Source organism: Trichechus manatus, unplaced genomic scaffold (genome assembly GCF_000243295.1).
Source record: "Trichechus manatus latirostris isolate Lorelei unplaced genomic scaffold, TriManLat1.0 scaffold00040, whole genome shotgun sequence".
NCBI classification, from domain to species: Eukaryota; Metazoa; Chordata; class Mammalia; order Sirenia; family Trichechidae; genus Trichechus; species Trichechus manatus.
Genome location: NW_004443976.1, coordinates 17650451 through 17662601, shown reverse-complemented (window position 1 = coordinate 17662601; position 12151 = coordinate 17650451). Strand labels below are relative to the sequence as shown.

At 64.3% G+C, this 12151-nt stretch overlaps 2 protein-coding genes across 4 annotated transcripts in view; one reads left to right on the top strand and one right to left on the bottom strand.

Moving 5' to 3' along the window:
- The first annotated feature begins 4473 nt into the window (after positions 1–4473).
- HIC1 (HIC ZBTB transcriptional repressor 1) lies at positions 4474–9120 on the top strand. 2 transcript variants are annotated; one of them, XM_004376151.1, is made up of 2 exons: positions 4474–4612; positions 6070–9120. In XM_004376151.1, the coding sequence occupies exon 2, from the start codon at positions 6090–6092 to the stop codon at positions 8232–8234; it is 2145 nt and encodes a 714-aa protein (XP_004376208.1). In that variant the 5' UTR covers positions 4474–4612; positions 6070–6089; the 3' UTR covers positions 8235–9120. The 2 variants fall into 2 exon arrangements, with proteins under 2 accessions (XP_004376208.1, XP_004376207.1); XM_004376150.2 differs by lacking the exon at positions 4474–4612 and adding an exon at positions 5596–5735.
- Positions 8876–12151, bottom strand: part of SMG6 (SMG6 nonsense mediated mRNA decay factor) — a 239658-nt gene continuing 236382 nt past the window's right edge. Inside the window, exon 7 of one of the 2 annotated variants that reach the window (XM_023731156.1) lies at positions 8876–10997. In XM_023731156.1, the coding sequence (XP_023586924.1) occupies positions 10867–10997 (131 nt within the window). In that variant the 3' untranslated portion in view covers positions 8876–10866. The remainder of the gene's footprint in view (positions 10998–12151) is intronic. The other variant, XM_004376149.2, reaches the window with a different exon arrangement.

The window sequence follows — 12151 nt, the reverse complement described above, 5'->3', positions numbered from 1 at the left end:
GGGCGCGGGGGCTGTGCCAGTGTGCGAGTGGTCCGGCTGCCCCTCGCAGCCCCTGGGGACTGAGGGCGCTGACGGCCCGGTGGCGCCGCCACGCTGGATCAGCACCAAGGACAGCAGCGGTGCAGGCAGCGAGCGCCGGGCTGCGGGATCCCTGGGGACAGAGGGGTCCGGGGGCGCGGCAGGCGGCCAAGTCTGTGGTCCTGGGGCGGGGCCAGGCGTCGGTGGCCGTGACTGGAGACTGTTACTGAGGGCGGCCCGGGCAGTAAGCAGTCTAGAGCCAAGGTGCCGGCGCACTGCCCGGGCCGGGGGTTCTCCCGTCGCCCACGGCTAGGGGCGCTGCTGCTCCTCCTCCCCCGCTTCTCCCGCCCCTCCCGGTCCCAGAGCTTGTGGACAGGCATGTGGCCCCTGACGTCAGAGCCCTGTGACGTCAAAGCTGTCCCTGTGGGGAGTCACTTCCGGCGGCGGAATGAGAGTGGGGGCGGGGCGGTCTGGCAGAGGCCCCGCCTGGTCCTGAGAGGACAGCTCCTCGCGCAGAGGCGGGAAGTCGGGGGCGCAGCGGGATCCGCCCGACGGCACCGGCTGGGGAGGGTGTGCCCCAGCTGAATGTGGGTGGGGGTCCCGAGAGAGCTGCGGCCAGGGCGGCGGGCCGGTGGGCGCCTGTCTGTCGCTGGCGCCCCCACTCAGCCAGCTGGGGGGGCAGTGCGGCTGAGTCACCGCGCTGCCGGGAGGGGCAGGAGGGGGGCGCGTCTCCTGGGGCGCCAGCACCCTCGCCCCACTTTCTTGGGAGAATGGCGCAGGAGCCCAGGAAAAGCCGCGGGGACTCTGGGTTCCATCCTCTGCTCGATGCTCCTCCGAAGTGGCTGAGTCTCCATCCCGGCGCGGGCAGGTGCTAACAGGATCCTGTGTCCACCTCCGGCCCCATTGTGGGGAGGGGGCCCCGTCAGGCCGCATCCCGCCAACGCTCCACCGGCTACAAGGGGACCCTCGTCCCCCATCCCGTCCGCACCCCGGAGGGGGCCTTCCAACCCGCCGCCCACCACTCTCCTCCCTGCCCTGTCTGTATCTGTGCGTCGGTCCATCTGTCGTCCGTCGGTCCATCAGTCCTGCTTACCTGGCGGCCGCGCCGCCCGGGCGCCCGCTTGCCTCCGGCAGCCCAGCGGACGCGGCTGCTTTTATAGGAGCGCGTAGTACTCGTGCAACGGCTCATTCATGCGGCCGCGGCTCCTACACACTGACGCGCTGCCGACGTCAGCAGGGAATTTAGGAAATGGGAAGAGGGGCTATTTATAGTGGCGAGGCGGGGGGTGGGGACCGAGGCGACTGGGAGCTGGGAGGGGAGGAGGGCGCTTGGAAGCAGGAACGGGGAGGGGCAGCCCGCGCCCCCTGCCAGGGCCTGCAAGGGGTTAACTTTCCGGAACTGCGGGCTGGGGGACCGGGGGAGGACAGAGCCCCGAGGGTACGCTGGTACGCTACGTGTTTATTCATTCTCTGCTCCTGGAACTCTGGGGCGCAGCCCACCGGCCCTGCCCGGCCTTCCGGGTCCTCACCGGTAGTCCCCACCCCCACTCCTCCGTTCCTGGACCCGACGGCTCTGTGACGTCACATGATGGCCTGCAGTGGCGTCACCCTCGCATACTGGGGAGCCATGAGAGGCAGCTGGACCTGGGGAGGGGCCCAAGGCTCAGTTGGGGCGGAGTGTGGGAAGAGGCCAGGGGAAGAAGAATAGGGGAGCCCAGGGGTCTTGGAGAGCTTTGGCGGAGGAGGCTGGACCTGGGAGGGGATGCCCAAAGGTGGTCTAGGTACCAGTTAGGACCTAAGGCGACCTAAGGAAGGCAGAGAAGTTGAGGAGCGTTGGTCCAGAGGGGTCTCAGGGAGTGGAGAGGCAGCGACCTCTGCCGGTAGGAGTTAAGAGTTCTTGGAGATCATTATTGGCAGAAGGGCCCGTGCCATGCGGGGCAGAGTTCCTCTGGAGGGATGGTGGTGATGAACGGTCCTGGCCCAGCCTAGCTCCATCACTGGAGGAAGGCTCTAACAGGAGGAGGAGGAGTGTGTTCTGAGACAGAGGAACTGGAGTGGGGCGGGGAGGGGTAGCAGATTCTGGTCAGGCCAGAGCAGGTGGATCTGGGGTGGGAGGAATAGCCGAAGACTGAGGAAGGGTGAAGTCCACAGGACAGAGAGGGGGCCCTGACCCTGCAGCTGGCCTGGGGGCAGGGCTGTGAGACCCTCCCATTCAGATGCAATGACGGCTTGAGGGTAGGGGATAGAGGTAGTGAATTTATTTGGGGTGAACCGAACCCAAGAGAATGTTGAAAAACAAAGACGTGGGGACAGCGGACCCTGGGATGGGTCCGCAGTGGATTCCACTGCACAAAATACACAAGGGTATGAGGGGCTCCTTGCCAAGAAAAGATTAAAACAGAGAGGGGGTCAGAGAGGCCCGGCATACTCTTGGGATCTGGCCTCCTAGAGTCCCCATTTCTTGCGGCTAGCTTTTGTTCCAGCAGTTCTCCAGGAACTGGAGAGAGAACTCCTATTCATCCGTCAAAGCCTAGCTCTAAGAGCACTTATTCTGAGGAGCCATCCCGCCTCCCCCCAACACTCCAAACACTCTTCCACCTCAGTCCACAGCACATTTCTTTGTTGAGGTATCTGGGTCCATCTCCCCTAGAGGCTGGGAGCTCTGAAACCTACTGCTTTCATCTTTGGGATCTCACTATTTCCCGAGTGGGGACATCATGAGGAGACGGAAAAGAGAACCGGGATAAGATGGGTCCAAGGGGCGGAAACAGAGTGAGGGGCGGACTCAAGACGCGGCAGGCGTCAGGTGGACCCGCGGGGAGCAAGAGCGGCCGGCCGACTGGCTGGCACTAAAGCCGTGAAGCTGCCTGCGGAAGGAAGGGAGACTCTGGGGGGCGCCCGAGACCTTGGTGTCTGGAACTGCAAGCGGCCGCGCCAGTGGCCCCTAGCTAGATGGCTCAGCCACTAGTTCTGGCGGCGGCCTGCAGGCCGCGGCCGAGGACTGTGCGGGAGGCGGCAAATGCAGCCCCCGCCAGCCTCGCGGCCGGGCGCGGTTGCTAAGCTCTTCAAGGCCTGGGAGAGAAGCAATCTGGGCGAATCTCATCGGTTACTATAGTAACGCTGCGCCCCAGCCTCTCGAGCTGCGGAGGCACAGCCAATCAGAAGCTGCGGGCGTTCTCGGCTCCCCCCCCTCCGCGTGTGGGCGGGGGTCAGGAGGTGCGGGGAGGGGGCGGAGCGTGGGCCAGGGAGACTCAGTGCTCTCAACCGGCGCGGTGCCGCGGCGGGGCCGCGCGGGGACACTTCCGGAGTAGTGGAGCGAGCGCCCGCACGCCACTGCGGTGTCCTTTCCCTCCCAGAAGGGGCGTCACCTGCACGAACGGGACCTCCATGCGTAGTGCAGGACCTTAGGCCCTCATGTCACGTTTCTCTTGTGTCCGTGGAAAAGAGGTCGTCCAAGCGGGGTCCCTCGAAATGGCTCATGCGAGAATCTGGGGGCGGGGGTCACTCCTGAAGGACCCCAAGAGACGCTGTCCCGCCATTCCCAGCTGAGTATCCTGGGGCTCCGCCAGAGACCCACAAGTTTAGCGCGGGCTGTTTGGGTAACACCTCTGCCCAGGTTCACGGAAGGCCCTATGTAGCAATCCCTGGAGTATCTCAAGCAGGAACCCAGACTCTGGAGGGGGCGGGTGTGTCTGTGCATACATACACGTCCCGCGGGTGTCAGTGTCAGGAGGGGGTCTGGGTGCGAAAGGGTTTATACTGTGCATCCCTAAACCATGTGGCTGAGTGAGTGTGGGGCTGTTGGAGGGGGTCCAAGTGGACAGTCTCATCCAGGAATGTCTAAAGGAGTGTCCTTGGAGATCAGACTCCCTTAGGATTTCCGTAACCTCCCTCCCACCACCTAATGTCATCAGAGTCCCCTCCTTGCGGGCAGGAGTTTTTCCAAATTGGTGCCGTATGCGAACCCAGAACTATGTACATGGGAGTGATGTACCCTAGCCCTTCTGAGCTCAAAACTCCCGGATTTGTGGGGCTCGTAGGGCCGAGTCTGGGTTCCTGGTGCGCTGGAACGGTGGACCTCCGGGTAGGCCCCCCTCCCCAGAGGCGTAGCACGAGTAACCAGTGCCCAGGGGCAATCTCTAAGTTTGCGCCCCCACCCCCCCACCCCGGCGGTTTCGTCGACGGGTGTGGGGAGTGATTCGCCGGCCGGCTTCGTCTGGCTCCACCTGGACTTGCGCCGGATCAAATGCCTCCCTCCAGCACGGCTTCGCTAAGCCTCTGTCCCTCCCCGCCCAGCTTCGCATCTGAGAGCCTACCGTCCAGGTGAGCCGAAGGGAGCTAGCGGTTGTGCTGCGCAGAGCCCGGCGCGGCCGCCAGGTGGCGACATGGCCGCAGCAGCGCCAGCGGGCCCGGGCCGCTCCAGATAAGAGTGTGCGGAAAGCGCAGCGGGGCTGAGACGCGACCAGGACGCGGGGAGGACGGACCAGCAGGACAGACCGACCGGGGGCCCGGCGGGCGGAGCGCAGCGCAGCGCAGCCACGTCCCCCCTGGATCCGCCGGCAGCCGGGCCCGGGGCTTCAGACATGCCCCCCAGGTGGGTCCCCGGGTTGGGGTTCGGGCGGGACAAGGAACCCGGGACAGCCCGGTCCCCAAGCGCTGGCCGCCTCGGGGCGCATCGTCCGCGGGAGCCCCATCGCGGCCGGCGTTCTAGGGCTCCCGATGTCGCCCCTAGAGGACTCAGGACCGCCAGTCGCTCCTCCGCTCCAGGTTCACGGCAGGGTCAGCGGCCCGGGGCCGGCTCTGCCCGCACATGGGCTGGAGAGGCGAGGGGAAGGGAAGGGGAGCTGGCGGGCGGGGCTGGCAGGGGCGCTGCCCTGGCACAGCTCGGCGCCTGGCAGCGGGGCGGGTCGGGCGCCGGCGAGGAGCTGCCACCACCGCGGGGAGGGAAGCCCGGCCGGGCTGCGACCGCAGGTAACGGGCCGCCAGGCCTTGCGGGCCAGGCGGGGAACAGGGGTGGGCCGGCGGGCGAACCGGCAGGGGAGCTCAGGGCTCTGCTCTAACCGCGCGGCTAGGGTGGCCGCCGGAATTGGGGGCCGAAAAGAAAAGCCAGGAGCCAAGGGACTGGGGCTGGCGGGCTCCTCCCGCCCTGTCTGAAGTTGGGAAACTTTTCCCCAAGTTTGGGGCGGTGGAGTTCTCGGGGAGAAGGTGCCGAGGGGAGTTGGGGAGGGAGGCGCCGGGCCCGCGAATGCAGAGCCGAGGCCGAGGCCAGGGCCGGGATGCGGGTGGGGCGCAGGCCGGGGTCAGGGCCGCAGCCGGCTGCGTGCCGTGCCCGCCCGGGGCGCTGCCCCCTCCCTCCCTTGGGAGCTGCGTGGCTCCCCCCTCCCCCCCACCTGCTTCCTGCCTCAGCCTCCTGCCCCGATATAACGCCCTCCCCGCGCCGGGGCCCGGCGTTCGCGCTCTGCCCGCCACGGCAGCCGCTTTCTCCGCTCCCCGCACCCGGCCGCTGCCCGGCCCCATCCGAGGGAGGGCCTGACAGCCCCGGGTCAGGGCAGCGCCACGGCGGGCACCACACTCCCCTCCTTCGGATCACTTCCCCCAACTGGGGCAACTTCTCCCAAGGCGGGAGGCTCTTCCTACTCGGCTCCCTTTCTCCCCACTTGGGCAAACTTCTCGGCCCTGAATGACTTTTCCTGAAGCGGACATTTTCCTCAAATCGGGTAACCGTCTCCGAAACGGTCACTTCATCTCCAACAGTTTTCTCCTCGGAAGCCCCCAGCACCCAGCTCCTGTGCCCGGTGGCGTCTGGGCCTGGGGTGCGCCGGCCAGCCTGGCCTCCTCTCGACCTGTGTGGCAGCTTCTTCCGCTGGCTCGGCCTGCCGGCCCAGGCTTCCACTCCCAGAGGCCGCCGATCCTCCGCCAGTGCCCAGGCTGCGGTGCTCGATGCCCCTGCCCAGCTGAGGGGAAGGGGAAGTGGAGGGGAGAATCGCCGGGCTGGGTAGAGGCAGCAAGGGCGCAGCACGGCTCTGACCCGGCTGGTGTGTGTCCCCGCAGGAGATTGTGCTGGGCAGACGATGCTGGACACGATGGAGGCGCCAGGCCACTCAAGGCAGCTGCTACTGCAGCTCAACAACCAGCGCACCAAGGGCTTCTTGTGCGACGTGATCATCGTGGTGCAGAACGCCCTCTTCCGCGCGCACAAGAACGTGCTGGCGGCCAGCAGCGCCTACCTCAAGTCCCTGGTGGTGCATGACAACCTGCTCAACCTGGACCACGACATGGTGAGCCCAGCCGTGTTCCGCCTGGTGTTGGACTTCATCTACACCGGCCGCCTGGCGGATGGCGCGGAGGCGGCCGCGGCCGCGGCCGTGGCCCCAGGGACCGAGCCGAGCCTGGGTGCCGTGCTGGCTGCAGCCAGCTACCTGCAGATCCCCGACCTCGTGGCGCTGTGCAAGAAGCGCCTCAAGCGCCATGGCAAGTACTGCCACCTGCGGGGCGGCGGTGGCGGCGGCGGCGGCTACGCTCCCTACGGGAGGCCGGGCCGGGGCCTGCGCGCCGCCACGCCAGTCATCCAGGCCTGCTACTCGTCCCCTGCCGGGCCTCCGCCGCCCCCAGCCGCCGAGCCGCCGTCGGGCCCTGAGGCCGCGGTGAACACGCACTGCGCAGAGCTGTACGCCTCAGGCCCCGGCCCGGCCGCCGCGCTCTGCGCCCCCGAGCGCCGTTGCTCCCCGCTCTGCGGCCTGGACCTGTCCAAAAAGAGTCCGCCGGGCTCCGCGGTCCCCGAGCGGCCGCCGGGCGAGCGTGAACTGCCCCCTCGCCCGGACAGCCCTCCCGGCGCTGGCCCCGTCGCCTACAAGGAGCCGCCTCTTGCCCTGCCGCCGCTGCCACCGCTGCCCTTCCAGAAGCTGGAGGAGGCCGCACCACCTCCGGACCCGTTTCGTGGCAGCAGCGGCAGCCCGGGACCCGAGCCTCCCCCCGGCCGCCCCGACGGGCCCAGCCTCCTCTATCGCTGGATGAAGCACGAGCCGGGCCTGGGCAGTTACGGCGACGAGCTGGTCCGGGGACGGGGCTCGCCGGGCGAGCGCTGCGAGGAGCGCGGGGGGGAGGCCGTCTCACCCGGGGGGCCCCCGCTCGGCCTGGCGCCGCCGCCGCGCTATCCGGGAAGCCTGGACGGGCCAGGCACGGGCGGCGACGGCGACGATTACAAGAGCAGCAGCGAGGAGACGGGCAGCAGCGAGGACCCCAGCCCGCCCGGAGGCCACCTCGAGGGCTACCCATGCCCGCACCTGGCGTACGGCGAGCCGGAGAGCTTCGGTGACAATCTGTACGTGTGCATCCCGTGCGGCAAGGGCTTCCCCAGCTCGGAGCAGCTTAATGCGCACGTGGAGGCGCACGTGGAGGAGGAGGAGGCGTTGTATGGCCGGGCCGAGGCGGCTGAGGTGGCTGCTGGGGCCGCCGGCCTAGGGCCTCCTTTTGGCGGCGGCGGGGACAAGGTCGCTGGGACTACGGGCGGACTGGGCGAGCTGCTACGGCCGTACCGCTGCGCGTCGTGCGACAAGAGTTATAAGGATCCGGCCACGCTGCGACAGCACGAGAAGACACACTGGCTGACTCGGCCCTATCCGTGCACTATCTGCGGGAAGAAGTTCACGCAGCGCGGGACCATGACGCGCCACATGCGTAGCCACCTGGGCCTCAAGCCCTTCGCGTGCGACGCGTGCGGCATGCGATTCACGCGCCAGTACCGCCTCACCGAGCACATGCGCATCCACTCGGGCGAGAAGCCCTACGAGTGCCAGGTGTGCGGCGGCAAGTTCGCGCAGCAACGCAACCTCATCAGCCACATGAAGATGCACGCCGTGGGTGGCGCGGCGGGCGCAGCTGGGGCGCTGGCAGGCCTAGGGGGGCTGCCCGGCGTCCCAGGCCCCGATGGCAAGGGCAAGCTCGACTTTCCTGAGGGCGTCTTTGCTGTGGCCCGCCTCACGGCTGAACAGTTGAGCCTGAAGCAGCAGGACAAGGCTGCCGCGGCTGAGCTGCTGGCGCAGACGACGCACTTCCTGCACGACCCCAAGGTGGCGCTCGAGAGCCTCTACCCGCTGGCCAAGTTCACCGCGGAGCTGGGCCTGAGCCCGGACAAGGCGGCTGAGGTGCTGAGCCAGGGCGCGCACCTGGCCGCCGGACCCGACGGCCGGACCATCGACCGTTTCTCTCCCACCTAGAGCGCCCTACGCCGGCCCGCCTCGTCGCCGCCGCTCGGCCGGGTTCGCGCCCCCAGGGAGCGGCGGCGCCGGCAGTAGCGAGCAGGCACACTGCGCCCCAGACAGCTGTAGTATCAGCGGCAGCGTCGCCCGCAGAGGTGGCGGCCCCACCTCTCTGCGGCCTCACCTGGCCTCACTGCTTTGTGCCTTAGCCCGGGGGTGGGGGTGGGGAAAGACCCCGGGAAGGGAGTGGGATGGGGGGAGGGAGATTTATATTTTTGATATCAGCTTTGACCAAAGGAGACCCCAGGCCCCTCATCGCCTCTTCCTGTGGCTCGTTGGCCCCCTCCCTGGCTCCGTGCTGCTCTTGGGGGGAGGGGTGTCACCGTTGGGGCGCTCCCAGCCCTACCTCCGGCCCTTGCGACCACACCCATTCTCACTGTGAATCTCCCAGCTGGGGTCGGAGCGTCGGGCAGAGTTGGGGAGCGGGGAGGGGACTGAGCCGGCCGGAGGGCCCCCCGCCCCCGCCCCCACCTGCCCGGGGACTGATAATGTGAAGTTCCTCATTTTGCACAAGTGGCACTAGCCCCAGGGCCAAGCCTTCCCTCCCCGACCACCAAGGGCAGGGAGTTCCGGAGTCAAAGGGTTGAGATAGCCCCGGTGTACCCGGTCTCCCACTCCCGCGGTGCCCCCTTTCCCTGGGGCCCCGGACCATATTTATTGCATGCACCCCGGGCGGCCCCCCATCCTGAGCCCAGGCTAGGCTGGGCTGGAACGCGGTCTCTTTAGCTCCCTTCTCCTCTCCCTCCCTCGGGTTTGTATATTTTCTACCTTGTACACAGGCTCTTCTAGAGCCGCTTCCATTTTCTATACTCGAACCAAACAGCAATAAAGCAGTAACCAAGGACCACGGACCCTGCGGCTCTCTCCTGCCTCTGCACAAGGACCTGAGTGGGTGGCACCAGGGTGGGTGGAAAGGCCCGGAAAGGGCTGCCCTCACACAGGTGCAGAGGCTTGGACCTTCCTCCCCTCCCCAGTCCCAGAGACAGATCGGCAAGGGGTACGGTATGTTTCATAACTAAAAATTTATTAAGGAAACAAAACCAGTGCTGCAAACAGGACAGAAACGAGAGATGGGTCTCCCACCCACCCAGGCATCGGCCTTCATCCAGGGGAGAAGTTCTCAAAGGATAGGCAGGTACCCTAAAGAGTCCAGTCTTCTGAGGCCCTGGAGGACTTGTACCTCCAAACTGTTGGCCTTGGCCTTCTGGAACAGTCCTGCTCCTTCTGGCATAATCTTGGGGCCTCCAGGAAGGCACACCTTGCTCCCAGGCTCTGAGGGATTCCCCCACTGGCTCCATCAAAGCTTCCTCCTGGCTCCTCCTCAAAACCCCTTTATCCCTGCCCTGGGTTGGAAGAACTCATTAGCAGTGGAAAGCCTCCCCAGTGAGACTCTGAACATGGGTGCCGGCTAAATGAGCTAAAAACTCAAAGGCCAAAGGGCCCTGTGTCAGTCCTTCTGGAAAATTGAGGGCTAAGACAGAAAAAAGGTGAAAACTCAAGGCTAGGCACTGCTCCTCCCAGGCACTGGCCCACCCTACCCTAAGGCTGGGCTGCACAAGTGTGGAAGTTTCTCAGAGCACAGGGCCCAGGAAGGAAGGAAGGACTGAGGCAAGAAAGTTTTATTAGGTTCCCGCCATGGGTACTGGAGGAGGAGATTCAGAGTGAGAACCGTATGACACAGAACTGAGGTGAGGAAACTGAGGGGAGCAGGGAAGTGAAAGGGGTCAACTAGACAGGGAAGGGGGTGAGGAGGATGACTCACGAGGCAGGGAGGGAGGAAGGACAAAGAGAGGAGAGGGAAAAACTGTGAAGACTTTGAGGAAAGTGAAGTCAGAACTATAGCAAAAAGGCCAGAGAGTGGAGAGGGAGCAGGTGAAGGCCACCCAGGAAGCACTGGGCTAAGACCAGATGTCCCTCCCCTCTAGATCCATGACCATCCAAGGGGAAACCAGTGGCAAAGTACAACCGATCCAGAATCATGAGGGCAGCAAGAAGAGGGGCAGGATAGGTATGCGACGGGTGAGGGACGTGGTATCTAGAACCCACTGTGGGTCCACGGGGGAATCCCTGGCCCAAGGGAGATGGAGACACACCCTGGGCACTCTGTTCATGGCAAAACCTAAGCCTCTGGACAGATTCAGATAGGGGTTCTGAAGCAGATTAAAGGGACCTGTGATTTCACCCGCATCTGATGGAAACTCTCAACCTTTTGCCCCATCTCCACCTGAGAAAATGGCTCAATCTCCGGGGCGAGAAGGCCTTCCCCCAGCCCTGGAACTATACAGGGGGAGGGAAAAGGCCGAGAGCACGGTGGCCCACCTGGCTTGCCCACCTGCTGTCGCTGCAGCCAGCCACCTCCCTGCTAAATCTTGGCAGCCCAGGAGGGTCCCAGCAGCTTCCGCCCGACCCTCGGGAGGGGCTCTGTGAGGAGCAGCTCCGCCACAGCACGGCCACGGCGTGGGTTGGAAGAGGATGGTTTATTGTCTGGGTGGATTGGTGGCTCAGGCACGTGGGCATCTTCTGTGCTACACTGGGCACCTGGTGGCCTTTCAGGAATGGTTTCATGGGGGCAGGCCCCAGAGTGGCCCCCTCAGCCCACCTGGGCCCACGTAAGGAAGGCTGGGATGTCCCGCACAGGCACATTCCTTGTCAGTGCCTTCACACGAAGGTTCCGGTCATCTGTCAACAGCACCACCTCCCGCAGTAGCCGGATTGGCTCCTCTGTTGGTACAAGAGAGCAGAAGGCCTTTAGTGAGGGAGAAGGCAGAGGCACTGGCTGCTTCTTCCCCTCTGCAGGGCAATGTGGTCCTGGTGACTGAGGGGTCAGGGTCAGTCATTTCTTGGCCTTCCACAAGTTCTGCTCCAAGGGCTGCCTAAGTCCACCTGGCTTCTGCAGACCTATCTCCCAGGCTTTGAACTGAGGGAGCAGATGCAGCCCTTTTCCGTGTATTCCTTCTGACCGTGTGGTGCTCCTGGACTCACAACACTCCTCTTTTGCATACCTTCTCCCTCTTAAGGTCAGCAGGTCTATGCTTTAGGTATCAAGAGGTAGGAAATTAAAGATGGAACAAAAAGTGTATCTAGGGCTCTCTGATGTGGGGGAGGGGTCAGCTCGAGGGAGCTCTGAGGAGGGGAGGGGAAAGATCCCTGGCAGAGCAGCTGTGCCAAGGTGGCCCTGAGGCTATGGCTAAATGATCTTCTCTATTAAATAAAAGTAATCCATGTATATGGTGAAAACCTCTAACAGCACAGAAGAAAAAGAAAGGTAAAGTCAGGATCATCCTCCCCAAACTGTCCCTTCATGCATCTGTCTTGCTCCCCAGATTTGTATCCTTTCAGATTTCTTCCTGCACATTTGCAAGTATATCTGCTTGTAAGCATAAACTTTCCCCCTGGTACCACTGGGATCATATTCGCCACGTTTACTTTACTCAAATTATATCTTTTAAAGACCTTTCTATATTATTATAAACAGACAGCCTTCATTTGTTTTAGATGACTTTTTTAGGACAATCTTTTCCTCCACCTTTCTTCCCCTAGCTCCCTAACCCTTTGATATATTGGGGAGAATTTAAATCAGGGCCAAGTAGTCTTACAAGTGATACCCCTACTACCCCTGGCAAGCCCACTCAGGTGGCAGGACCACTCCTCAGCCGCAGGCTGGCTGTCTCCTGATGGAGGCCCGCGAACAGTGAGGCACAGGAAGTGTCCTGCGGTGCGCACTGGCTGCGTGGGCTGGCAGGGCTGGGGGACTGCAAATATCCATGTCTGCCCTGAACAGTTTTAGGCATGCCAGCTCCAGGCAGGGAGGCTGAGAACTGGCTGTCAGCCTCGGGAGGGGAGGCTCCTGGTGTTGATGGTGGTGAGAGGCGGGG

Coding starts and splice junctions, on each gene's coding strand:
- HIC1 (XM_004376150.2), top strand. CDS start 5,699: ATGACTTTTCCTGAAGCGGACATTTTCCTCAAATCGG. Junction 5,736..6,069: donor GGACATTTTCCTCAAATCGG/GTAACCGTCTCC, acceptor GTGTCCCCGCAG/GAGATTGTGCTGGGCAGACG.